This window comes from Symsagittifera roscoffensis, chromosome 9 (genome assembly GCF_963678635.1).
Source record: "Symsagittifera roscoffensis chromosome 9, txSymRosc1.1, whole genome shotgun sequence".
In the NCBI taxonomy this organism is placed as follows: Eukaryota; Metazoa; Xenacoelomorpha; order Acoela; family Convolutidae; genus Symsagittifera; species Symsagittifera roscoffensis.
In genome coordinates this window covers 54606575-54631592 of record NC_087070.1, presented here as the reverse complement: position 1 = coordinate 54631592, position 25018 = coordinate 54606575, and the positions used below count along the sequence as shown (strand labels likewise).

General features: G+C 35.7%; 2 protein-coding genes across 5 annotated transcripts in view; one reads left to right on the top strand and one right to left on the bottom strand.

Moving 5' to 3' along the window:
• LOC134854300 (huntingtin-interacting protein K-like) overlaps positions 1-25018 on the bottom strand; it is a 318593-nt gene that overhangs the window by 145964 nt on the left and 147611 nt on the right. The window lies entirely within an intron of this gene.
• LOC134854297 (cytosolic carboxypeptidase 1-like) overlaps positions 1-25018 on the top strand; it is a 52578-nt gene that overhangs the window by 10274 nt on the left and 17286 nt on the right. For 2 of the 3 annotated variants that reach the window (XM_063870495.1, XM_063870497.1), the window contains exons 5-12: positions 9382-9513; positions 13478-13498; positions 13885-14129; positions 14211-14319; positions 17270-17434; positions 21932-22226; positions 22406-22649; positions 24068-24895. In XM_063870495.1, coding sequence (XP_063726565.1) covers positions 9382-9513; positions 13478-13498; positions 13885-14129; positions 14211-14319; positions 17270-17434; positions 21932-22226; positions 22406-22649; positions 24068-24895 — 2039 coding nt within the window. The remainder of the gene's footprint in view (positions 1-9381; positions 9514-13477; positions 13499-13884; positions 14130-14210; positions 14320-17269; positions 17435-21931; positions 22227-22405; positions 22650-24067; positions 24896-25018) is intronic. The other variant, XM_063870496.1, reaches the window with a different exon arrangement.

Sequence of the window (25018 nt, the reverse complement as noted above, 5' to 3'; positions counted from 1 at the left end):
GTTCATGAGATATTGGTGTATTTACAGAGCTGTTGTTGTCTGAAGGTTCACTGGTCAAGGGGGAATATGTGGGTGTTACATTGGAAATAGAAGAGGGAGGGGAAGGATGTTCAAATCTTAATTGGGAGTGGAGAGGTTGAAAAGGAGGTTGGGAAAATGTAGATGCGCTGGGATCGAAGTCGTCAAATTCGTCAGGGGTCTCGAGATCTGAGGTATTAAATTGTGAAATATTATTTTATAGAGTGGTGTTTGAAGAATTAGTATCTGAATCCATGTCGGATGAAGTGTTATCATGAGGTGATTCAGGTGGGGGAAATTAAAAAGTGGTATGACGGGGAGGTTGCTATGAAGGTTGGATGGGTAGGAAATTGAGCGATGGAGTGATCCAACTTGGCGGCTCATCGTGGGCTAAAAAGATGGTTGTTCTGAGAACGAAAGTTAGTGGTTTGTGGTTGTTCTATAATTTGCTCGTATGTGTCTTCTATTTTAGATTGTTGGGTTAGGGTTATTATGTGTTGAATTGGGCTTTGTGGGTAATTAGGTCTTGAAGATATGAGGTCTGTCAGGGCTATGTTTCTGAAACTTCGTGGTACTAATGATGAAGGATGGTTATGGTTTAGGCTTTGTAATTGAGGTACCGTAGGCGTTGTATTCGTATTGTTTTGTGAATCGTTTTGAGGTTCTTTCAATTCTAATATAGATAAATAGCTATAGATAAGTGAAAATACATCGTTTGTGAATATTGAATTTGCTCTTTGTGAGTTTTGATGTTGCATTTTTTTATCTATTCTAAAAAAACTTTTGAAAATTCAATATCTACTTCATCAGTTTGAATGAGATATTTATCATGAAATGCGTTTGGTGAACTGATTTCTATTGTGTAAATTCCATATTGTGATGTGAGACTACATATGCCTTTGAGATAGTGGTCAAGAAGTTGTCTTTTTATTTTTACATCGGGAAATTTTTTTGTGCATGGACTATCTCCTTTTTCGAATAATTTTGCGATTAAATTTTGGCAAAATTGTACCTGTCCTCGAGCTTTAGCTTGTGGATGTATTAAAAATGGGAGCGTTGAATCTACTAGGTTTTCTTCATTTCGAATCAATTTTGTGTTTCATCACTGAAGGTGTGTAATTTTCAATGTGTCTTATTGGTTGATTCCAATTGTACAGATGTATTGATTTGTTTTTGTAACTATTTTTCATCCTACGTTTTCCTTTTATTGATGCTGGTGACGTGGTTTCTGAGTCAGAAAAGTATATTTGATCGTCATTTTGATTGTTTTTGTTTATCGAGTATTTTAAATTGTGAAGTTCTTGTATTGCGCTTGTTTCTGATTCTGCGTTTCTTCGTTTTGAAAATCGTTTCCTAATAATTTGTTTTTGTTGGTTAATAATTTTCTTTCTTAGTGTTTGTCTTTTTGTTCTTATGTATCCTATTGTTTGTCTCTGTGGTGTGATTACCAGGTCGTATCTTTCGTCGTTAATTTAGCGGTTGTGTAATATAATTGTTTGTTTGTTTCCTAATTTGTCTCTTGACATAAGGTTTAGGATGATGGATGCAATATTGGGGTTAGTGATTTCTAATGTCTTAAGCTGTTAGTTCTTAAGATTTTTTGTGGTTAGCTTAACTTGGGGCGTATTTGTTGGGTTGGAGAGAAAAGCATATATCGATTCGTGAGAATGATTTTTACTTTCTCGTGAATAATTCTAAGTTAAGACAGACTTACCTAATCTTACTTAGGGGTTGTGATTTTTGATCAAGGGTTGGAGAATAGTAAATCGATCCTAAAGGTTCAGGTATAATTAGAACGCAAGTAGTTCGTTAGATACTATTTTATGACTTACTAATTTTAAGTGTTTTAGTCTGGGTCATTTAAGAAGAAGGGGATCAAGTGAAGGATGAGTAACCGAAGTTTTTTCCCTGTTTATCCTAATTAGAATGGTTAGCTATTTGAAAAACTTCTGTTAATTATGGGTCTTTAATAAGGGTTGGGTAGTGAATCGACGTTTGAGGTCGTTAGACACTAGTTAATATGGGAGGGGGAGAACAAAATTGTTCTATTTGATCCAAGGACAAGCCTTGATGATCAGAAAATTAGATTTGGTTTAATTTAATTTAAAGATCCAAGGGAAGCCTTGATCTGTTATTTTAAATGAAATTATTTTAAGTGAAAACAAGGATTTAGAGATTTGCTGTTATGTTTTAGGTGATGAAGCTGGGATGAAGGGATGATTTATATTTACTAATAATTTATGCTTTATACTAACTAATTTTTGTACTTTTATATTCAATAAATATTTTTTTCATGATGTTTTTCAATTTACAGCTGATTTAAGAAGGAGAACGACTAGTGTTGTTTTTATCGGTCGTTATTGTATAATTATTAGGTTTAAAGCCATGAAAGGTTATTGAAGATGTTTCTTCAAAATTTTATGTCAGTAAATGAAAATTTAAATTTACTGCTGGAAGTATTCTAAATATAAAAGTTATCTTGTTTTTGTCGTACAATCATGAAATCGATGGTTAGATTTCTTCCTAGTCGTACGTCGTCTCTTTTCCGAGGTTTTCTTCCAATACCGGGTAGTTCTCGTATTGTTCGGCATATTGGATCTGATCTATTGAGTCGTAGAGACATTTCTACTAAGTTTTTGTCATATAACATTTTAAAAATGTTGTATTTGTCTAATTCTAATCTATTTTTTTCTAAATCTAGGTTAGTTAAGGTCTGTTCAAGACTTTTGGTCGCACCAGATGAAAGGACCCATTGGTTATACTCATAGAGTAAGTTCAGATAAGGTACACCGTCTGCTCGTCACGCTATCTTACTTTCGGCCGGATAAATTCGTGCAGTTTTTTTAGTCTAATACCAATCTTAATGTTACTCTTTAATCTCTAGTCTCAATAGATCTAGTGTACAACGGTTTATGCGAGTTAGTTTTCAGAGTGAGGACAACTGTATTTGAAGTTTAATTCAAATTGCTCTGGTGCTGAAACTACAAGTAGTTTCAGCACTTACAAATAAGTGGGTTGTTAGTTTGATGGAATATGATTGGTTAGTATTCAATATTTTATGGAGATAAAATATCAGAATAATATCCAATATTAAATTCTAGTTTAGATCTGGTTCCAGTAGTGTATTCTTAAGATTTTTTTTTCTAATCTAAATCGCAAATAAAAGTGCTCATTGGTGACACTTTTGGTATATTTTAATTTATTCATCTTTAAGCCTTTATAAGCATAGCCTTTAATAGCATATGCTGCGGCTTTACTTTTCGCTAGTGTAATGTCCTGTTGAAAACAACAGGTATTTTGAAGTTGAATGAATTTTGTTGTTTTTTTTGCGACGCTTTGCAAATTGTTTGCTTTTTTCGCAGAAATTTCAATTTTTCTCAAAAACTACTGTACCTTTATTCAAAAAAGGTATCAATTGAAAAATCGGCTGCTCTTCTTCGTGCCTGCATATTTCGGTAGTCTCTTTTCCTTTTTACCCCAAGACGTTTTATGGCCTTCGAATTTTTCAGTAGAGGGATTTTTGAACTATGAATTTTTTCATGTTAACTGCACAAATCTAAGATGAGGGTTTTAGTTGAAAGAGCAAATCATGGCAATCTCCCCTTCTCAACTGGCTCTTCCCTAAATTTGGTAGAAAAACATTATGGCCTCAAACAATCCCATTTTTTGACATTTATTTAAGTTTTATAACTTTTTGACTTTTCTCAATAACTGCCCTGCCAAATTGGAGATTAAGGGTGTAACCGAATGAAAAACAATCTGTTATGCAAATTTATCCTGAGTTTTGAAAAAAAATATTGCCCTTGAAAATGTCCAGTTTTTGAATTTTTTCCCGTTTTTTTGGTATCTTATTTTCTAAAACTTATCTGCTGATTCTGAGTTTGATATTTAGACGAGCAAAGCTTGTGTTGTAGTAGGAACTCTCTTTTTTTTTACTATAATTCGCAAATATTGTTGCGACGCAGATATGGTTGCAATAAAATGTGTTCATTTTGAAAGTGCTCATTTTGATCAATAACCAGCTATTAAGTCTAGCCAATGCTAAGTATATTATTACAGACTATTGTATAACAAATAGCACTATAGCTTCAGGTATCACGGATCTGTAGCGTATAGGAAGGGAAGGAGAGCCACAAAAGAATAAGAGTGTTCGAACCTCGGCAGGGTCGGATGTTTTCAATGAACTTTCGTATATCAGTTTAAATAAGTTAGCTCTATAAAATATTAGTTGGTAAATTTTAATTGTTTTTTCAAATAAACTGCTAATGCTTCATAATTGGCTGGCGTCACATACCATTTTTGTAGAGTCATAATTGGCGTGCGTCACTTAAGAAATTTTGTAGATTCAAAGTTTTACTTATTCAGTTTTTCCCAGTAGCGTTATCGGTCATATTTTTGCTTGTGTGTGCTAAGTGCAACTTCGCCTCTGTGTTCATTCAAACTAAAATGGTGCTTCGATTTGTCTCTGCAATTTGTTTTACATTAGTTTTTGTAGAAAAGCTGATATGGATTTCGGAAAAATGCATTTAATTAATTTTCTTCCGTTTTTTTTTAACTTCATCACTATTCTCGAAAACTTCTAGCAAAATCTGATCTGAAGGGTTTAATTTAAAAATCAAGGTCTGGACGTCTTCTCTTTAGGTTATTCCCTTTCTTTAAAAGAGAAATGTTTATGGATTAAAGAACAGGCTAATTTTCGAGTTTTTGATCGTTTTTTGGAATCTTCTTCCTTTTTTCTAAAACTACTCAGCCAAATCTGAGATAAAAACTTCAATTGAAAGAACGAGTAGTAGTTGTTTTTTTTTAAAATTAAGCTGCGAATCCGCTACTTAAGCAGAGAAATCTTAAGGATTTTGCGTAAAGTCGTTTTTTTTGAAAATTACGCATTTCCGTATCAGTACAAAATACGATTAAAAATATTAAAACAGGTGGATTCAGCATTAGCTGGGCCATTAGTTTACTTCCAAGCGACCGTGATGCAGATGCGAGGACGTGTGACTCCTAATCAGCAGGTCGGAGATTCAAATCCGTAGCCTTGAAACGTTTTTTTTGCGGTCGAATTTTTGCTGCGTAGCATTGGCAATTTGATAGAAACTCTAGCTGCTTTGTTGGTGGCTAGTATTAGTAAATTTACCAGCGGTCGTGGAACAGATATGAGAACCTGATACTCCCAATCTCACTGATTTTTTTTTTCATTGTGTTTTTCGAATCTTTTCCTTATTTCACTTTGTTTGGCCTGCTTATAGCTCTTTTTTGCATTTTTTTGCTTGTTTGCGGAGCTCAGCTTCGCCTCTGTGTGAAAGCTATTACCAATATGCTCTTCCATCAGATCTTGTAGAAAAAAGGCATGTCTTATTGAAGTACAAATTATCCAGCTAATGAATCGGGCCGTTTTGTGGAAAAAAAATTCCTTGAAGCTTCTCGTCAAATTTAAGTAATCTTGTACAAAAGTGAGTCTATGGCATCATGAACATTTATTTCCACTTCTATGTGGATGTATACTAAAGCCAACTCGATAAGCGATCTTCATTCATATTAGATCGAAGTTACTTTTTCTCAGTTTCATACCAGAGAAGCAGCGTTCAGCTGTGCAAAGTGTTACTGGAAGGGTTGCTCCAATTTGGAGCAAGTGCGTACATGGCTGGAGTTGTCGACTTGTGACAGACTGTTTTTGACATCAGTGAAAATTGCTGGTATATTGCTGTAAAGCCGCATATTTGGAAGCCGCACATTTTCCTCCAGACTTGGAACTCGCTCCCGAAATTGCCATATGGCAGTACGTTCTGGTATAGATCGATCAAGTCGTCGAAATCTTTTTCAGTTGAATCTCTGTTCTAAATCCACCAAGAAATGAGCTTGCACTTTTAAAAGCAAGATGCGGCAGCCGCGTAGAATTTTTTCGGCAGGTCTAGCAAAACGAAGTCGATGAAAGGCAGGCAGATGATCTGATGGAAGTGATTGTACGTCGATGTAGCTGTAAGAGGCCGACCTCTGTTATCATCTAATTAGGCATCACCAATCTTGCTAGCATCATTGACATGCTTGTTTAAAGATATGAGATGATAAGTACGGCGCTTTTTCTCAGATTTGCTCAGCAGTTTCTGATAATTTAATTAAGGAAGAACCGTTTATCTTTTTCTCAAATACTCTAGTTTATACATAACCATTTATCTCCCCAGAACTAAAGACACTTCCCCAGAACTAATGAGGAAAAACAGTTAGCTTCCCAAGCTCATTAGTCATTCCCATTACCAATCTTGATCCCTACTTTTTGGCCACTCAAGCACGTTATTTAGTTCAACCTGATTATGAATCTCCAGCCTTAAAGAGAAAATGCTGAAAAAAAGAAGAAGAATTGTTACCAAATGTTCGAAAAAGGTCCCTAATATTAGAAATAATTGTTTTCTTTTTTGGAAAAAATCCAATGTTTTAGCTGAATTTATATTTCTGTACTGTAACTGAATGGAATCGCGCGAAATTTATGAAATATATTTTCAAATGTAGCTCAGTTTCTGAGGATGAGACAACAAAGGCCAAAACATGCTTTTGCGGACCAAAAATGCTGAGAAAATAAGAATAACCCCAGGATAAATCTAGATTTATCATATTAGCTTGCTTAAAACTACCCTACGTTATTCTATCTTCGAAATTCGACTCTAATAAAAATAAAAGAAAGAAAGAATTTTTTTCTCCAATAATTGTTCAGTAAGGTTATATAGCATCAGATAATGAGACTTGGAGAGGACAGACAACTTGATCCTAGAATTCACCAAGCATCTGCCCTAAAAGGTCATAAAATATTTCAAAGAACGGGTTTTAAAAAAATTTAACAAACCTGTCTTTTCGAGAACTTTTTATATTCATCAAGCAAACATACTTCCAAAAGCAAGCAGAGCCAGTTTCATCTATTTTCAGTATCTATCACGCTACAACAGTCAGTATTAGTAAAGTAAAAACAAAGAGAAGAACATGTTTACTGAGCATATGCATTTGATATATATTTTTTAAATTTTCGGAAATTTAATGTGCATTTTTGAAGCTTCGGAGTAATTGTAACAGGATCTAAAGGGCTCAAAAAAAGCTTCATGCACGTTTTCCATATTTAAGCGTTTAGTATGCACGATAATCAAATGCAAAAGAATTTTTTAAGTTTTCAGATTCTCCCAATAAAAATCCTGACTCCCCGGGGAATGCCCAACCGCATTTAACCAATGGAGCCAATTTTTTAACTTCTTACAATTCATAAGTATATTTAACCGGAGCAAAACTTTGAATTAAAAAAAGAATCCTTGAGTTTTTGGTAAAATCTTGATATTTCCTGAAAAGAACTATTTTCAAATTGAACGGGCAGTAAGTCCAAGGTTTTACTTTGTTATACAATTTGCATCCTCTATACTGTATCGAGAATCTTTCATTTTTTCATTTGCGAAAAGGTTTCACAAGAAATCTCGCGCAAGATCTCCTTGTTAGTTTTTGAAATTTTCGAAATCTAAACTTTTTGTTTAAAAAAGACTCAGTGCATTTTGTTTGCAGATTGGACGAATTTCAAAAGCTCTTAGATATGGTACTCGAAAACTGTCAGCAATTTATTTTTCTTAAAAATTATCTTCACACTGGTCACACACAATTTTGTTTTGCATTTCGAAAATTGGGTTCAAAAATGAAAAAATACAGCACCCGTAAATCAAAACGCCATTCTGAAGAATAGGGACTAGATTACTGCGGTAGTTGTCCCCTTGGTATATAATATCTTAGTTTCGATATTACACAGCATTGTTTTCCAGGTCTCAATTTAACGAAATCTATGAGTCTGATAAATGAGAGAATGACTGATCTGATGAATAAAACTCTTTTAATTAACAAAATTTATATTTTTTTTCAACGATTTTAACAATAAAAAAAAATCAATCAAGAAAAAAAATAATTTTATCAAAAAATTATCGCCGCATGTGAGTAAATAATCAGAGCAATGTAAAACTTGCTTGGTCAAAAATGAAATAACCAGGAAAGACCGTAAAAACAGCTTCGCCAATCGTCTCATCCAGATCAAAAGGTTACGTTCAGATTTTTTGATGACTAGACCAGAAGCAATGTTAACCAATAAAAGCCTTCATGTGGACTGAGCTTTTCGAAATGCCTCTCGAATGTTCGGCGAAAAGGCTCTCAATTCAGTGCCCTGTTGATTGCAGTGTGATGGTAGCCAGTTGAACGGCTCTCTTCATGGTACTGGTTGGCGGCAAGTTGCAATAATGCAGATTTTAACAGGTCCCTCTCTGGTGTTCATTTTCTGTTTTTTTTTTGCTATATCAACATGCTTGCGTTTGACCGGCCATGGAGAACTTCGTGTCTGCGTTCAGTTCGCCATGAGACGAGCTCAAAACTCTGAACAATTGCAGTTACGTTGCTATTGTGGGAGTGCCATCGTGAACATTTTGAGCTGTTGTTTTGTTACAATTTCTCGTTTGCTCCATAATGATTGCCCTGCGATTTTGGTTGGAAAAACCCTATAATTTGCTTTAAAAAAATCGAATCATTTGTGTGCTAGATTGGAATCATTTCTGTGCCAAATACCGAATATGTGGATCAAACCTGTTATTACTAAATGACAATATTTTGACCGCGAGTTTTAATCGGCCAAGTTAGAGGACTTTTCTTAGACTGCAAGAAAATTAATGCTTGTTGTCTCTAACACCGTATCTACGAAATTAACCAATTGTTTTTGGGTCAAATGGCATAGGTTAGAATGACGTATGGCTTCTTGGCACAGGGTAGATTGACTTAAAGGGCGAAATGGCAAGGGTAGATTGGTAATAAATGGTCTGGTAAAAGTTTCTCATTCATTTGGTTAAATTAAACTAGCTGTTTTTGAAATAGTTAAAAAAACTATATTTTCTGCTCCAATAGTTAAAAAACTATATTTTCTGCTCCAAAACTTAAACGCGAGGTAATTCATTTTTAATTATTAGATGCTTACTAACTGACAATGGAAGCTGTCTCAATTTCATTTGATTAGTTTATTTCGGAGACGTCTCAAATAGTATACGCGTTTTTACTACACTCCCACGAGGTTAATTTTCAGGTAAGCAAAGAAAATTAGTATTCTCCTCACGTTTTCCCTAAAGCGTATTCAATCAGACCCCGAACGGAATGAAATATCGAAAATTATACGTAATGAGACGCGATTTTGTTAAATATTCCTCCTAAAGCACCCAGTAAATAACTTCTAGCCCTGTTATGGAAATAATTCAACAGTTGAGCATTTGCGAATTTTGTACCTTGTAACGAATCCCCCGCTTGTCAATTGTGTTGTTAACAAGATGCATGAATGTATTAATAGTGTAACGCCTCATATGTATGTTTCAGACAAACGCTTCAGCACACGCTTCCGTCTGTCGGGGGCACTGGGGGTGAATCTGTGTCTAGTGCGCAACTGCTCGGTCAACAGTTCACAACTCTCCTCTTATCTGGTGGTGCTGCGGATAGTCTCCGCCAATTGTAAGTTCACCCTACGTCACATTGTTCTTATTACATTATGTCCTTGTGACGTAATTGTAGCGAAGCACTCATAGAGGCGTCTAGGGCAATAAGCCGACGAGACCCAATCTCACACATTTCAAGCACCTGAAAGTAAAATAATAACTCTCTTTGATACATTAGAGTTTACCTTCTAAGGAGCCAGCTATTGAAATTCATATAATGTAAACTGGAAAAACTTCAAATTTATCTTTTTTTTCAACGTGTTTAAACATCCATAGATTTAAAAATTGCCCCAAATTAAAGAACTGGCGTGAAGTATTACTGACTTGATGCGTGGGACCCCTTGTATGGAGCATACGTAATGCATGATTTGCAGGATCAGATCTTGTAGAAAAAAGGCATGTCTTATTGAAGTACAAATTATCCAGCTAATGAATCGGGCCGTTTAGTGGAAAAAAAATTCCTTGAAGCTTCTCGTCAAATTTTTTTAAATTTTCTACCGTAAAAAAAAACATTTTTTTTAAATATGGGCGCGGATCCTATATAGGCGCGGATCCTATATGGGCGCGGAAAATTTAAGTAATCTTGTACAAAAGTGAGTCTATGGCATCATGAACATTTATTTCCACTTCTATGTGGATGTATACTAAAGCCAACTCGATAAGCGATCTTCATTCGTATTAGATCGAAGTTACTTTTTCTCAGTTTCATACCAGAGAAGCAGCGTTCAGCTGTGCAAAGTGTTACTGGAAGGGTTGCTCCAATTTGGAGCAAGTGCGTACATGGCTGGAGTTGTCGACTTGTGACAGACTGTTTTTGACATCAGTGAAAATTGCTGGTATATTGCTGTAAAGCCGCATATTTGGAAGCCGCACATTTTCCTCCAGACTTGGAACTCGCTCCCGAAATTGCCATATGGCAGTACGTTCTGGTATAGATCGATCAAGTCGTCGAAATCTTTTTCAGTTGAATCTCTGTTCTAAATCCACCAAGAAATGAGCTTGCACTTTTAAAAGCAAGATGCGGCAGCCGCGTAGAATTTTTTCGGCAGGTCTAGCAAAACGAAGTCGATGAAGGCAGGCAGATGATCTGATGGAAGTGATTGTACGTCGATGTAGCTGTAAGAGGCCGACCTCTGTTATCATCTAATTAGGCATCACCAATCTTGCTAGCATCAGCATGGACCTTAAAAGTACCAGTGGCTCTAAGAGCCTTGAAGGTCCAGGTATTGACCTCTCATGAGTTGATGGTCCAGGGTTGCCAGGCTCAGTAGTATGACCACTGGATAAGTGGTTTTTCTTTGGCCCACTAGTGAAGAATGCCTGAAGCCGTAGGGCAGTGATTCTTTGGGTAGAGGCCTCTTTGACATGGTGGAGAGTGAAGTTTATTTTCAGGGTCCAGTTCAGAGAGCAGTGTGAAGTCCAGTGAAGAAGATTTTAAAATGAGAAGTGTAACTTGGAACATAGGATAAAGAGTGCTGATTTGGGCAGGTTGACAGATATCCATTGGCAAGCACCTGACTCCGAGTCTAAAATGAGTCCAAATTGAGGCCTTAAAATTGGGCTCGTTTTCACACAAAGTTTTTCAGACCTCTTCTGCAAATAAACAGGCGTCAAAAAAATTTGAGAAAAACTGAAAGGGGTACGCTTTGGTCTGCGTTGTGAACAAGTGCGATATAGGAAAAACTGAAAAGTTGATTACCCTCATGTTTGTTTTTTCGCGGCTGGACTTTAAATTGATTTTCATTAAAAGCTTAAATTTTATAAAGACTTGCTAAAAAGGAGGCAAATTATGCTCTTCAGTTCCCAAACTGCAAATTTGATGTTTTCTGCTTTATTTTGAAAAAGTATTACAGAGAAATAAAATCTTTTTTTTTTTAATTATTGGTTAGAGGTCCAATTAGCATACCACTTGCATAGTATACTCAAAACGTTTTTCTTAAACGTGTCTCTTAGCGTTCTGCAATCTGATCAAACTTGTCACTTAAAGTGACCTGGTCACTTTTTGGTCAATTATTTTTTCCAAGGTCATTTTTTCTGGAACTTATCTGAAAGCGCCGTTGGCGCTGATATTTTCTCATTTTTGCCTGTTCTCATTGTTTTTTCCACCGAAAGTTCGCATTTTTTGTCTGTTTTTTTTCTCGAAAATTTGCCTGCGGCGCAGAAGTTACGTGGCCAAAAAGCTAGGTCACTTTTTTATGACCAATTTGAGCAGCCTGGCGTTCTGTATTTGATTTCAAAAGCGGGTCACTTAGGATACTTTTTTTTGAGAGTGTGAGGAATTGTAAATCTATGTTCAGCTGCATTTCAGCCTGCAGTCTACCCTGCTGCGTTTTTGGCTAATCCCTACAACCAAATAGACTCGAAATGAAATGACATCATGAAACATAGCACGCCAGAATCATCATAAAAGTTATCAGGTCAAATACTGTGTAAGGTAATTACATTATATGAAAGATTAATTAAATCAAGTACGATAATGATACAGTAAAAAAAGACCAATACTGTTACCAAGACAATTTCTTCTTCACGAACTTTAACATTACAATCAAATGATTAAGAAGGAACCCGGGTTGACCAAAAATGCTTATCATACAATTCTCATAAATGGGAAATTATGACAACTGTACAATTCCATACGTACAGAAAATTGTATGAAATCTCTATAATAAACATTTTCCCATAAATGGAAATGGTATGACTAACATTTTGCCATAAATGGAAATTGTATGACTAAAAAATTGTCATTTATGAAAATTGTATGACAACCAGTTTTCGGAAATTTTTTTTTCAAATGAGGCACAAATTACATTAAAGCCCATCTAATAAGCCATGCAATCTCTGAACAGAGAAGAAAACCTGTTCCTAAGGGGGCAATACTGGATGGAGAGGGGGTTACCTCAAAAAAAAACTTCCCCGCCGGCAAACCTCTCGATGCAATTCGGTGACATCGTTCTGACAACCACAAATGCGGTTCCTCTAAAAAGAACATTATAAATTGTGCAAGAAAACAAACCCATTAATCAGTTTAGCCTACATTGCATTTCCTACCATATCGGTGAGCATAAAACAACAATCTAAAGCAAAAAGATAAGAAGAAAAACAAATCATAAATCCCAACCCCAAAAAATTAGAAACAGCGACGAAGGAAAACACATATGATATATCAAAGGGAAGCTTCACCCTTGCATGAAGGAAAATAGGAGACAAAAAAACTGAAAATATAATCCTTAAAAATATACCTCACCAAGGCATCCTGAGAAAATGCTTTGCAGCCAGCCAGCTGCGACGAATTGGGACACAACAAATTAAAGTATTCTTTTGTTTCATTGAACTTTGAAAAAAAAACTCCATAAATTACAATCACAAACTACATATCAACTACAGTTTTCACCAAACATCGCAAAAATCACAGATATAACGTTTGGGTATGGAATTGTAAATTGTAAATTTTGTTAGCTCAAATTGAAAAAATTCAAAGGAGGATAATTTTTTCAATTATATATGGAAATTATATGCTAAGCATTTAAAAAAAAAAGTTTTTCAGTCAGTTTTTTTCGTTACCAAGTCGGTTCAACTGTTTTCAGAAAAACCCCAGAAATTGTTTAGTTTTTAATGTCTATTGATTTTAGAAAATGTATGAAAATTGTATGACAAGCATTTTCTCCATACACTTGATGTATGGAATTGTATGACAAGGGTTTTTTTTGTACGGAATTGTATGATAAACATTTTCGGTGTATGGAGGTCAACCCGGGAACACAACCAAGACAAATCAAGATTTGCAAGCTTACTTTTTTTTTAAAAAAAAGCTGTAATCAATCAGGTTACTGTAAACGTGTTCTTTCTCATTTAGTTTTTTGCCCTAATGTCGGGTGCTCTTATTTGCCCAGCACCGAATTGAAAGGTGTAGCTTTCAAGTGTTCTTAACTGAAGTTGAAAATAATAGCGTAAAAAGTATAGTGATTTGAATGATTACACAGGCGCAGATGAAACACAATCGGGTATGTATGTGTATTATTTTATTGTTACATCTGCTCAGATTAGATAGTCCACGACTGTTCCTCGTGAATAGAAAATAAGAAACAACTTTGACACAGATAATAATAGTGAATAGGGTCACTTTGACTTATCACATATCCCTTTCATTACCTGTACCTAGTAGCCAACTTATCCTTGTTCTTATGGAGCTGTTATTTTTTGTACATTTTCACAACTTTCAGGTGGTAAAGTTTATGTTTTCAGTTGGTAAGGGTTTCAATGTTTTCTGATCGTAACATGTACATACGTTAAGACTTAATGTGTCGGTCGGTATAACTTAACTTGACTACTCAAAAATAGCTTCCTTTGATCCGGTGTAAATGTTGAAACTCGGTTTTGTTTTTGTCAGCTATAAATTGTCAGCAACTGGGACGTAGTGGCGCCATCAGCTGTGTCATTCGTCTGGCAGCTGCGGCTGGGAAAAAGCACCCCCTCATCATTAGACAGGCTCTGGACATCCTGACCAACTTGGCCAGAACGAGAGCCAACGTGAACAGAATGATTGGCTTCAGCGGGGTTCCCATCATGATCACAATTCATTCCGAGTGGCACTCGACGGATCTGAGAAACAAGCAGTTGACTTTGAGGAAACAGGTATGAGTTGGAATGAGGGTACAATTATGATTTTAAAAATTTATAAAAAAATTTTATCACAAAGGAGAATTCTTTTTGCAGGCACTGACCTTGCTGAAGATGATGTCGAACCATAAGACTGGAAGGAAAGCGCTTCAGGCTCTCGATGGCCTCAGGATTCTCTACGCCACATCTTTTTCATCCTTAGGAAGTAAGTGAGAACTAGTGGACGGTCACTTTGTTTTATTGTGCTTTCTTGTAAGTTTGCTTTGAGTTCTTAATATTACGCATTCACAGCAAATTAAAATTACAGTTGAGAAAAATTTCAAGTGTCAATGACCAAAGTGAAACATTTAAGCAGGTCGTCTTGATTTTTTTTCAGGAAGAAGTCTTAAAAGCTGTTCACGATGTATTGATTTTTCGTCTTTTTACTTCTGTTGTTTTTTACACATGCGAAGCGTAGTGTATTATTACGAAGAATTATTTCTGACTGAAGTCGCAATTAAAAGTGCTCGTTTGGTGTCATTTTTGGTATATTTCAATCTAATCATATTTAAGCTGGCTTAAGCATAAACAAATTAATGACATATAGTGGTGCTTTGTTTTCGGCTAGTGTTAGGTCCTGTTTGAAACAAAAAAATAAATTATGAAAATGTATGGGATTTGTTGTTTTTCCTTTTTTTTGCGACACTTGAAAATTTTTGCACTTTTCACAGAAATTTCAACTTTTCTCAAAAACTACAAATTTTCAAATAGATTTTAGGCCTATTTGTTTTGAAATTTTTCATTCTCTCAAATATTAAATGCAGAAATCTGAGATGAAGGTTTCAATCAAAAGAGCAAGTTATGGAGATCTCTCTTCTCAAGCGGTTATTCCCTAAATTAGGTAGAAAAAAGTTATGGCCTCAAACAAGCCCATTTTTTGACATTTAGATTAATTTTTAATTTTTTAAAAATTTTTCTCAAGACCACCCTGCCAAAACTATTAAGGGTTTAACCGAGAGAAATCAATCAGTCATTTGAATCTTACCTGCACAAGTGGCTATGCCCTGCATGTTGAAGCAAAACATGGCCTTGGAAAACGTCCAATTTGAGATTTAGTCCGTTTTTTTGGAAGGTTTTTTTGAAAAACGAATTTTCTAATTCTGCGGTTGATAGTTCATGAAAACTAAGATTATCCTTAGATTTTCCCTGCGTAATCTTGTTCACCCTGTTTTTTTTTATAAACAAATTGATATGGAATTCGGAAAAATTATTCAAAATTTTAAACCGTTTTTCTTAGAAGTTTCCTCACTATTCTCGAAAACTACTATCTAAATATGATATTAAGGGTTCAATCTAAGAACTCAGGGCGACGAAATCTTCAATCTAAAACTCAGGGTGTGAAAAGAAGATGAGGGCTTCGCCTCTGTGTTAAAGTCATAACATTCATTTGCCAAAAGGAAGGCTATTTGGGCTCTCCAATATTAGAATTGCAGATGACGAGAAAAAGTTGACTGACTTTAAGTTTCAAACATTGTTTTTAGTTTTCAGAATCGGCAGCCGAAAAACAAATTACCTCTTGATCCACTTGGGTTAATTTAATAAAATAAGTTCTAATCATGGAAGATTCTAAAAATTCATAACAACGTTATCGTTATAAATTTTTTCTTGTTCAATCGTCAAAAATAGTTAGTTTTTTTGGTTTTCTTGAATTTGTTGACATTTTTTGAGATGAATATGCGGAGTTCACTTTTTGTAATAAAGGCAGTGGGAACTGTTTATATGTTATTGTTCCGACTTTCGAAGAAATTGGCGTAATATTTATGCCTGGAGTGTTTTTTGGGACATGTTACGACTTTTTATACCTGTGATCATTTTTGTTTAATTTTGGTGTTTTAAAATTGCTCTTTTGGCCAAATTGGAATAGTTAACGCGCGATAAGTTGCGTTCTTATGGCACGCGTTAGCGACAAAATACATCATAGCGTTTATCCACGAAGAAAACCATATATACTGGAGAAAAAAAGTAACGCAATTATTTAACTTACACTAGTGGGCATAGTTAAGTGCAAGCTCAGATTTTTTTCTCTAAAAAGCCTGCTTTCAAGAATGATTTCGGAAACCATTCTCTGAGCCTGAATTTGCGTTTAATTTTGTCCACTAGTGTAGAAAAAAAAACAATTCTTTAAAGCGCAAAATCAATTTTGTGTTTCTGTAAGGTAGTAGCTATTAATTTGGCTTAGGTTGAAGCATTTCTTCATTCCAAATGAAAACGTTTCCTGGTACAAAAAGATGAAAGGAAACCCAAAACACTATTTTCATATCTTAAAAACTACGTTTTTGACATACTCTAGACTAACAAAATACCCAAAGCTAAATGAAAATTTTACGTACGCACTGGTAGAATCTGGTTCGAAAATTCCACATTTCTGTTATCTGAATCAGATTCTCAACGTCTTAAAAAGAAGGCTCTCTACGGCCAAATTTGAAAAATCCTATGAGCTGTTTGCTTGCTTTACTTTCTTTCTACAGTATATTCAACTGATTACCGAGTACTGATTGCTCCCCTCGAGATTTTCATGCCAAGGTTTTTGTTGTTTTTACGGGCACGGAAATAATGTCTCACTCTGAAGCAGCAAGCACGGATCATGGTGGGTATAAGTGGCATAAAATATAAGAGACTTCCTCTCGTATCTTTGGGTTTCGCTGATTGAAGCAGGCTGATATTTTTATTGCTTGTATGTCCAAACCCTCCTTTGATGTTATTTCGGCTTCATTTTCAGCCCCGTGAGTACTGTTTATAAATGTTGGTCGAGGTTTGAACTACATTTGCAATCCTATTTGGAGCATTAATTTAGTTTGCATGTTTTTACGGTACAGGGCTCGAGAAGATGAGAATAACATTAGAAGCTGCAACTAATGAGTGTAAAAAATGCTCGAAAAGAAAAAATGAGCAGTTTCGGATAATGGTTATGGCTATTTCGTCTATGTTAAGTTCTTTTTACAGTTATTCTGGTATAACCAATAGCTTCTAAAAGATCTTTCGAAATCTTCGAATTAATTGTGAATACAATTGTGTTGTTGATTGGTCAAGAATAACTGTGTCTCCATTTGACCATTTTGCATGCCTTGATTGTATTTGTATTGGTCACAGGTTGAGTTGGATGTTGTGATGTTTAGACGCTGACTTAGAGCCTCTAATTCAGCTGGCAGTTTATATCATCAGACGGTGTGTGCCGCGACAGACGCTGCCTCTGAGTAATCTCTTTTCTGCCTACCACTACAAACTGCCCAATCAGTCCGAGTCAGCCGAGAGAGCTCTGGAAGAACCATCACGAGAAACAGGTGTGCGCGTGTGTGTGTGTGTTTTTGTGGTTACATGTCATTTTGCCCCAAATCAACTTGTTACAGCCCAATTTGTCCTATTCCAACTTGCCCAAAATGACAACTTGTCCAATGCCATCTTGTCCCAGATAATAACTAAATAAAACTTGCCCCATATTCTTTGATATCCTCGTAGAACTTAATATCAGCATAAAAATGAAAGATAATTTTGTTGAACAATTAAGCCTGAAACAAAATGCGGAATCATTAAAACATACGCTGAATCAAAATGAGTTCAAAGCATGCATGATCAAATTGAATGCGGCTAAATTTCAACGCACTTTTCATGTCGAGTTAAAAATATCAAAAGATTGATTGCTGATTTTGTAAGCTCCTTTAGCTTAGTTAATAGTGCACAATACATTAAATCAAGAAGTCAAGAGCTCAAATTTTGAACTCAAAAAATTTTAGCATGAAATCGATAATATGAGAAACGGCAGGTACTGCCTCGCCCCTTAAACCCCCTGTACTGGTTAGTTCAGTATAGGGAGCGGTGGAGGGAAAGAGCAAAGTTATTTCAGTATTTGCCTTTATCACCTTAAATTTTGGACCCTCGACGGTGGCTTAAAGTTTCAAAAAATGATGACAATCAGAAGTTTCCGTTGGAATTAATGTCATTAATGATTGGCAAGGATGGGACCAAGTTCTGTTACTGGCGGTTAAGAGTTCTGTTTTTTGCTGCACGACTGGGCAAAGATAATTGAACTACTTTCTCATCTGTTACCTCCTGGAGACAAGTGGCAAATATACTCTTATTGACAGGTACAATTTGCTGCTTGGCCTCTTTTTTCATCTGATGTATTTATCTGATTAGCCTCAATTGCTCCAGTTCTAACATCTTGACTGCTCATTTTTGGTTGATACCAGCTCATCTACTGTGACAGCGAGTATGTGGCATTTGTGTGAACCGTATCTTGCGCATGTCAAGTACTGTGTTTTGTCGTTTGCTTTTTGGGAAGTCTTGTCCGTCAATAATGAGCGTTCATTTGTTTCGTTGAGTTATTCTCCACGTAATTTGACTCATGGAATTTATGATGGATGTTTAGGAACAAAATGGTAAAACAATGACGCAAAATGAAAGAATAGCTGTATTTAGTTTCAATGGCGCTAATTGTGGATTATTGTCAAATTTTAGCGTGTAAGTGCCAAAAGTTTTTGTTTTTAGGCTCAGTTAAAATTTTTCGATTTGATTCTTTTGTTATCTCAAAACGAGTCCAGTCCTTAGCGCTTGCTGGTCTTCAATTCGAACATCCAAGAATCAAATAAAATGTTAAGTATGGGACAGATCCATGGGGACAAGTTGACATAGGACCAAAAGCCATGTAGGGCAATTTAGTATATGACAGATTGTCAGAGAGCCAATTGAATTGGGGCAAGTAGTCCTGTCACCGTGTTTTTGTGTTGTAATTAATTAAATAAGCAAGGAAGCATCTGTTTAGTAAGAGGCTTCTATTTTTAGGTATCCATAATCGTAGTGAAGACCCTTATATAGTTTGTGTTGATTTTTTCTCGTTGGTTTGCGCAAAAAGTCTTTGAAGTTGTTCAGGCTCGAATTTGTTTTTTTTTGCAGTTTAACTTCGTTTTTTTTAAAGTTCCGTTCGAATTCATAAGGTAAAACGAACGTGCAAATGGAGAGTTAACACCTGATTGACTTTTAGTTTGCAAAAATAATATTCATCAAGCTGCAAAGATTTTTCCGTCACTCGTTGAGTTCAGTTTCAGTTTTGCATCAGATGGAGAAATGTTCTCTGAATAGGATAAAGTGTCAGCAAATTTGACCTAAATGTTTCTCATGTTGAAAAAACTCCCTTAAATGATTTTTTACACAAGTAAAGAACTTAAGGCCAAAGAGATTCAAAATGATTTTAAACGCATTTGAACCCAGCCTATGAACCAAAGCTTATTTCATATGAACCACGTATTTTTTTTTTGAGTCGATACACGTATTTCAGACTTATGTCATTTTTTTCGGGAAAATTTACTTGTTTGCGATTTGACTTTTGATATCTTTTCAACTCAGTTCATTTCTTTTGTTGAAAGGAAGGCAAAATCCACTATCGAACAGCAAAAATGTGATCAATGAAAAACGTGATCAACTTCTAAGTTCGAATGTGCATTTTAATTTTCAGATTACCCAGCCGAATAAAAACTTTATCTATTGATCAAGTCCCCCCGCGATAAGGGTATTGCAATCGATTACAACAATTTTTTTCCCGTAAATTGTTTTTTCATCTAGACTCCTGTCAGTACCTTAGTTCATAATAGTTCAAGTTTCTTAGTTTTTCCTGAATACTTAGCCTGGAGGTAATGAATTTGCCTGGGACGGCAAACGTTCCGGGTTCGAATCTGAGCGACTCTTGTTTTTTTGTTTTAAATGAAAATTTTCTATTTCAAGTAAAGCTGTCGGCCTGATACTTGACTGCTGATGTTTTGCCAGCTTAGTTGCAACATCTAAGAATCATGTATTTTTTGCTGTAAACATCTTTCACATTAGTTGCTTTTCGTGTTTTAGCATTTTAAAAATCCGGTATCTATCTATCTTTTATATATTTAAATGCGGGCTTCACTATCACGCCATGATTAAGCTTTTTAAACGTATTATTTTTGCGTGTTTGACAAAAGAGTTTTTGCTGGCTTAAGCTATACCGTATATTGCAATGGTTAAGATCTTTTTTCCATTTTCCAGTTTAAATTCAGTGTTGAAAATTTGCAATCCAATATTGAGATGTTGTCAGGGTTTTCCCAGGTTTTGCGAATCTGGCCTCCATATATGAATAAGCAAATCTTTTTAGTTTACGAAATACGGCAATTTTCGAGATTTTTCAAAAATTTCTAAAAAATTTATTTTGGAAAAATTTCTTTTTTTTTCTTATTTTTACCCTGTAGTTGGGTTCTGTCAGGGTACTCTCACGGGATGCGAATCTTGCCTCCAAATCTTACCTCTCAAATCCTTGTAGTTTTCGAGATATGACGTTTTTTATGATTTTTTCTCAGATTCTCAGTTTCTCAGTAGTTGCAAATCTTGCCTCCAAATCTAAGTGCTCAAATCTTGTTAGTTTTCCGGATATGACGTTTTTTTGTCATTTTTTCAAAATAAAATCCGAAAACTTAAATTAAACCTTTTCAAAATCTGAAGTTCCTGTACTTTGATGCTGTCAGAGTACACTCAAAGGATGCAGATCTTATTTTCAATATATGCGGTTTTTATGAGTTGTTAAAAATCGAAGCACCAGAGGTGCGTTACACGCTAGTTTGATTTTACATAGGTTGTAATTTTACTAACTCGATTTGTTAAATTTTTGTTTTTTTATTTCGTTTTTTTCCGGCTTTTAATGTACTTTTTAATGACTACTAGGCTCGAATTTTCAGCTTTTGGCGATGATGATTATGCAATTTTGATGAGAAATGTAAAGTTTTTGATTTAAAGGGAATTGCAGAAAGTCCATTTTTTCCACAAATGTGAATGTAGAAATTGTAAACAAGGGATCAACTTTGAACCTATCGCTTAAGCGTTTTCAAAATAGTCAGTGCTGGGACTCTTATTTTCGTACCATTTATCAAGAATCTGTCCAAAGGTTGTGTGAATTCCTGAAAAGGAAAGTGAAACTATGCAATTGATTTTATTATACTACATAACTGCAATTGTCTTAGAAAATGCCAAAACTTGGCTCATACCTTACAAGTTAAATCTTAACCAGGATAAAAGTTTCAGTCTAAACAACTGCTAAGTATCTACAAAACGTATATTCAATCACTTCATCAGTATGCTGCTCTTATATATGAAACTGGTGATAAAACTGAACTGCTTAAGCTTGAAAACAATTAAAACTGATACTTGCTGCAAAAAAAGTTTAAGTTTTGATAAAATGTAAAAATTTGATGTTTCTGATTTATTCAAACTATTCGTTTGCACTACTCAAGGAGCAGCAGCATGGCTTGCTAAATAATGGCATAATGATCGATCAAGAATTTTTTGACAATTTCGAGATCCAAAAAATAATGATTTAGCTTTCGAAATACAGAAAAAATGACTTGCCAGAACAAAAAAACTCAAGGATTCGCTCCAACTCAAATCTTCTTTATCCATTGTACAAATATAAATATCTCGATGACTTCTCTAAACAATCAAGTAATTTTTGCATTGTTTACGCACGGCATCAATACATTTGGGATAACGAATATCTGGTAATCAGAAATCAAAACGCTGTTCAGTTGTTTTTTCATGAAGACACCACTCGATAGCTAACTGGCCTTTTTATTGTTTTTCTTTTTTTAAAAAGATTAATCAGTATCTTTGTTCCATTTTTGAAAACAATTTCATTATTGCGTTTGAACATATTTGGTTGTTGTAGACCAGGATTTGAAACACAGGATGCGTCTTAGTAATTTTTTGAACATACTCATTAGAGATTTGAGATAATTCACGAGCCATTGAAAGGGAAATATTGTCATATTTAGATTTCGAAGATGACGATGATGATCTGGATCTGACCGAAGATGAGAACGCCATTTCGTTCGTGCCTGCTACTGACGTAGATCCCGACCTTTTTCTTGACGACGAAGACAATCCGGATCAAATTCAAGGGCCACCCAATGGCGAGTCCACTTCGGCTCCTCCGAACTCGAACAACGCACCTGATCAACAGCCGAATAACAATGACCTTGACGATGAAGATGACGAAAAGGAAGCGGACGAGTATTTTAGTGATAAAGTGACCACGAGGTCACGCGAGGACCTCGAGAATTGTTACAGGTGATATATCAGAATAGGCGGTCAAAATGTTATGCTTGAATAAACTACATAATTACGAGAAAGCGTTTAAAAACATCTCACTTTTTGCGAATCAACAACAATTAAAAAGAGTACCAATGGATCTTTCCTGAATTAATAGCTCGAAAACTGCCACATTCTGAAATATCTCCTCGTTACAGTACGTTTTGCGAAGAAGCAGTAGGCTGGATGTTGAAGCGAGCTAGAGAAGAGGTTTCCAGTCACAGTAAAAACCAGAGCGTATGTTTTGACTGGTCCTCGGATACGTTTGGAAGTTCAAAAACTGACATTCAGCACAGCGAGGAGATCACAGGCGGTGTGTTTAAGTCACTGTTCGCACGGGGCTCCACCCAATCGGCCACTTTAATTTCGACTGAAGAGGTGGTTTTGAAAGAACAGTATGAAGTTAGTGAATTTGTTTAGAGCAATGAACGTAGCGAGTACTCTTACACAGGTTTTGGTGATTTTTGTTAACGGAAAAGTCTTAAAATTTGTTCACGCTCATTTTTGATTTTTCGCGGTTTGACTTTTTCGTGATTTTTTTTAAGTTCAGTGCGTTTCCATTGTTAACAGGAAGGCAAACTCCTCTATCTAAAAGCAAAAATGTAAAGGTCACGAAAATGGAAATTAATTATCAGATTTCCCAGCGAAATAAAAGTTTTGCCTATTGATCCAGTTTTCTCAAACTGCGTCAATTTTAACAAAAAAGTGTCCATCATAAATTGTTCTACAATTCAAAGAGCTTTAAGGGCATCTATTTTTTTTCTTCGAAATTCAAAAGTTGAAGGTTTTTGAAAAACAAGTCAGTTTTTTTTCAGTTTTCTTGCGTTCAATACTCTTTTCCAACTGTCAGTTGGCTATGTTACTTGGTTTCTAAGCGGGAGCTAGACTTTTTCCGTGAGCAACTTAAAAAATCTGTATGAAATTGGACTATAGACTCTATATAATTGGACTCTTATATGGAACCTATAGCTATTTTGCGATGCCTGAAATGAAAACTTTTTCTGGGAATTATCGGATTACCGTTTGTCTGCGTAATTTCTGTCAGTTTAATTTTCAAAGCATGAAGTTTTCTAAATTAATCATTTTACCATGAGTGAAAATCGATCTGTAATTCATCGTTTGGTGATCAAAAACAGATTTTCATGCTTTTTAAGTTTCAGAAAATAGGTGGACGTATAAATGGGGTGCGGGTGTCTTCCAAAAACGTTGAAAATCAGAAAGTTTTAATGAATGCTGATTTAACGATGTTTGTTGCTTTTCTCCTTTTTTCCTGAAGTTGAACTTGTTGGCAGATAATGTTTTTTTTCCTAAGTAGTGGTTTCCCTCTACTTTTCTGCCCACTAGCTCTGCTTGGCCTCTGTTTCATAGGTTGTTAGCTTTTTCATCGTACTCTTCGTGATAGGGAAATCTCACAGCTGCCTTGGCCGAGTTGGGTAAGGCACGCGTCTTTCATCAAGGGTCGTGTTTTCGAATCCCACTTTAGTTACGGTTGTCATCCCCTCCGCTGTAGTCGCAGTGTCATCTGCCTCCTGAAAGTGAAACGGTTACGCCGAAATGAATGACATCCCCTCTCCCACGGATATTCCTGCATTTAGTAGGACCTGGGTTTAAAACAAGAGACTCACTTGTTTAGAAATTACTAAGATTCCGTTTTTAGATACTGAAAAAATGCCGATAAAGATTGAATATCTTCTAAGACTGTGTTAACTTATAGGAATTGAGAAACGTAGAAATTGACGTGTTTTTTTTTGCAAAAAAAATACGCGGGGCGGGCTAATATATGTAATTTGTTGAACGGCGCCATTGTATCTTATGCATAGGTGTTGAATAACTTGAACTTCACGAAAACAGAAGGCGTTTCGCTTGTTGGAAAAAAGAACAATCGATGTCAATCAGAGCTTGGAACGGGCAAGATTTCAGGAACGAAAAAACGAAGTCTGAACAATACTTCGGTATTAGGTTCAAGTAGTCAGTCAAATATGGGATCCCTCAGTAGCTCTAGTTTCGCATCATCGTCGTTTTTGACTAGATCGCTGCCCAAACTACCCATAAACTCCCATCAAATGGCCCTTAGAGACCGACTCATTAAGTCGACTAAAAAGACATTACTTAAATCGAAATCGACAACATCTTGCACCGACGGGTTCTCGTTCGGGTCTCAACTAGCACGACATACGTCGACTTTAGGAGTTGCAGATAACGGAATAAAGTCATCGTCGACAGAGAGTTCATCGTCTAGTTCTTGGTACCCTTATATGAATTACCCCAGCCCCGGTGGGTTTAAAAGTCAATCAAATACGGTCAGTAGTTCTCCGAGATTCGAAAGAGAAGAGACGAGACCAAAAATAGACAGCGCAGAGTTGCCTACACCGTACGATGCGCCACATAGATACGCCAGTATGGCTTGGAATGCTTTAAGTGCGGTGCAGTTCCAGAAAGTTCCGATTCCAGAAGCATACGGTCATCTTAGATCGAATGTAGTGGAATATTACAAAGAGGAAAAACCAGTGATTGCTAGATACAAAATGTTTGAAGATTTTGAGCGGTTTTTGTTCCCACAGTCATTGATTCAAGCTACAGTTTATGACCTGGAGGAGCAGGTGGTTTCTGGGGGCAACGGCAGAAAACACGTAGATTACTCCAGCAAGGCAAGTATTTTATTTTTGGCTTCGATTTCTTTTTCAAAATATTAAGAATGGGCCCGATGTTTGCTATCTTTCCTCTTATTCCAGGACTGTTTACATCGTTATGCTCCGCTACGTTTTCATCTG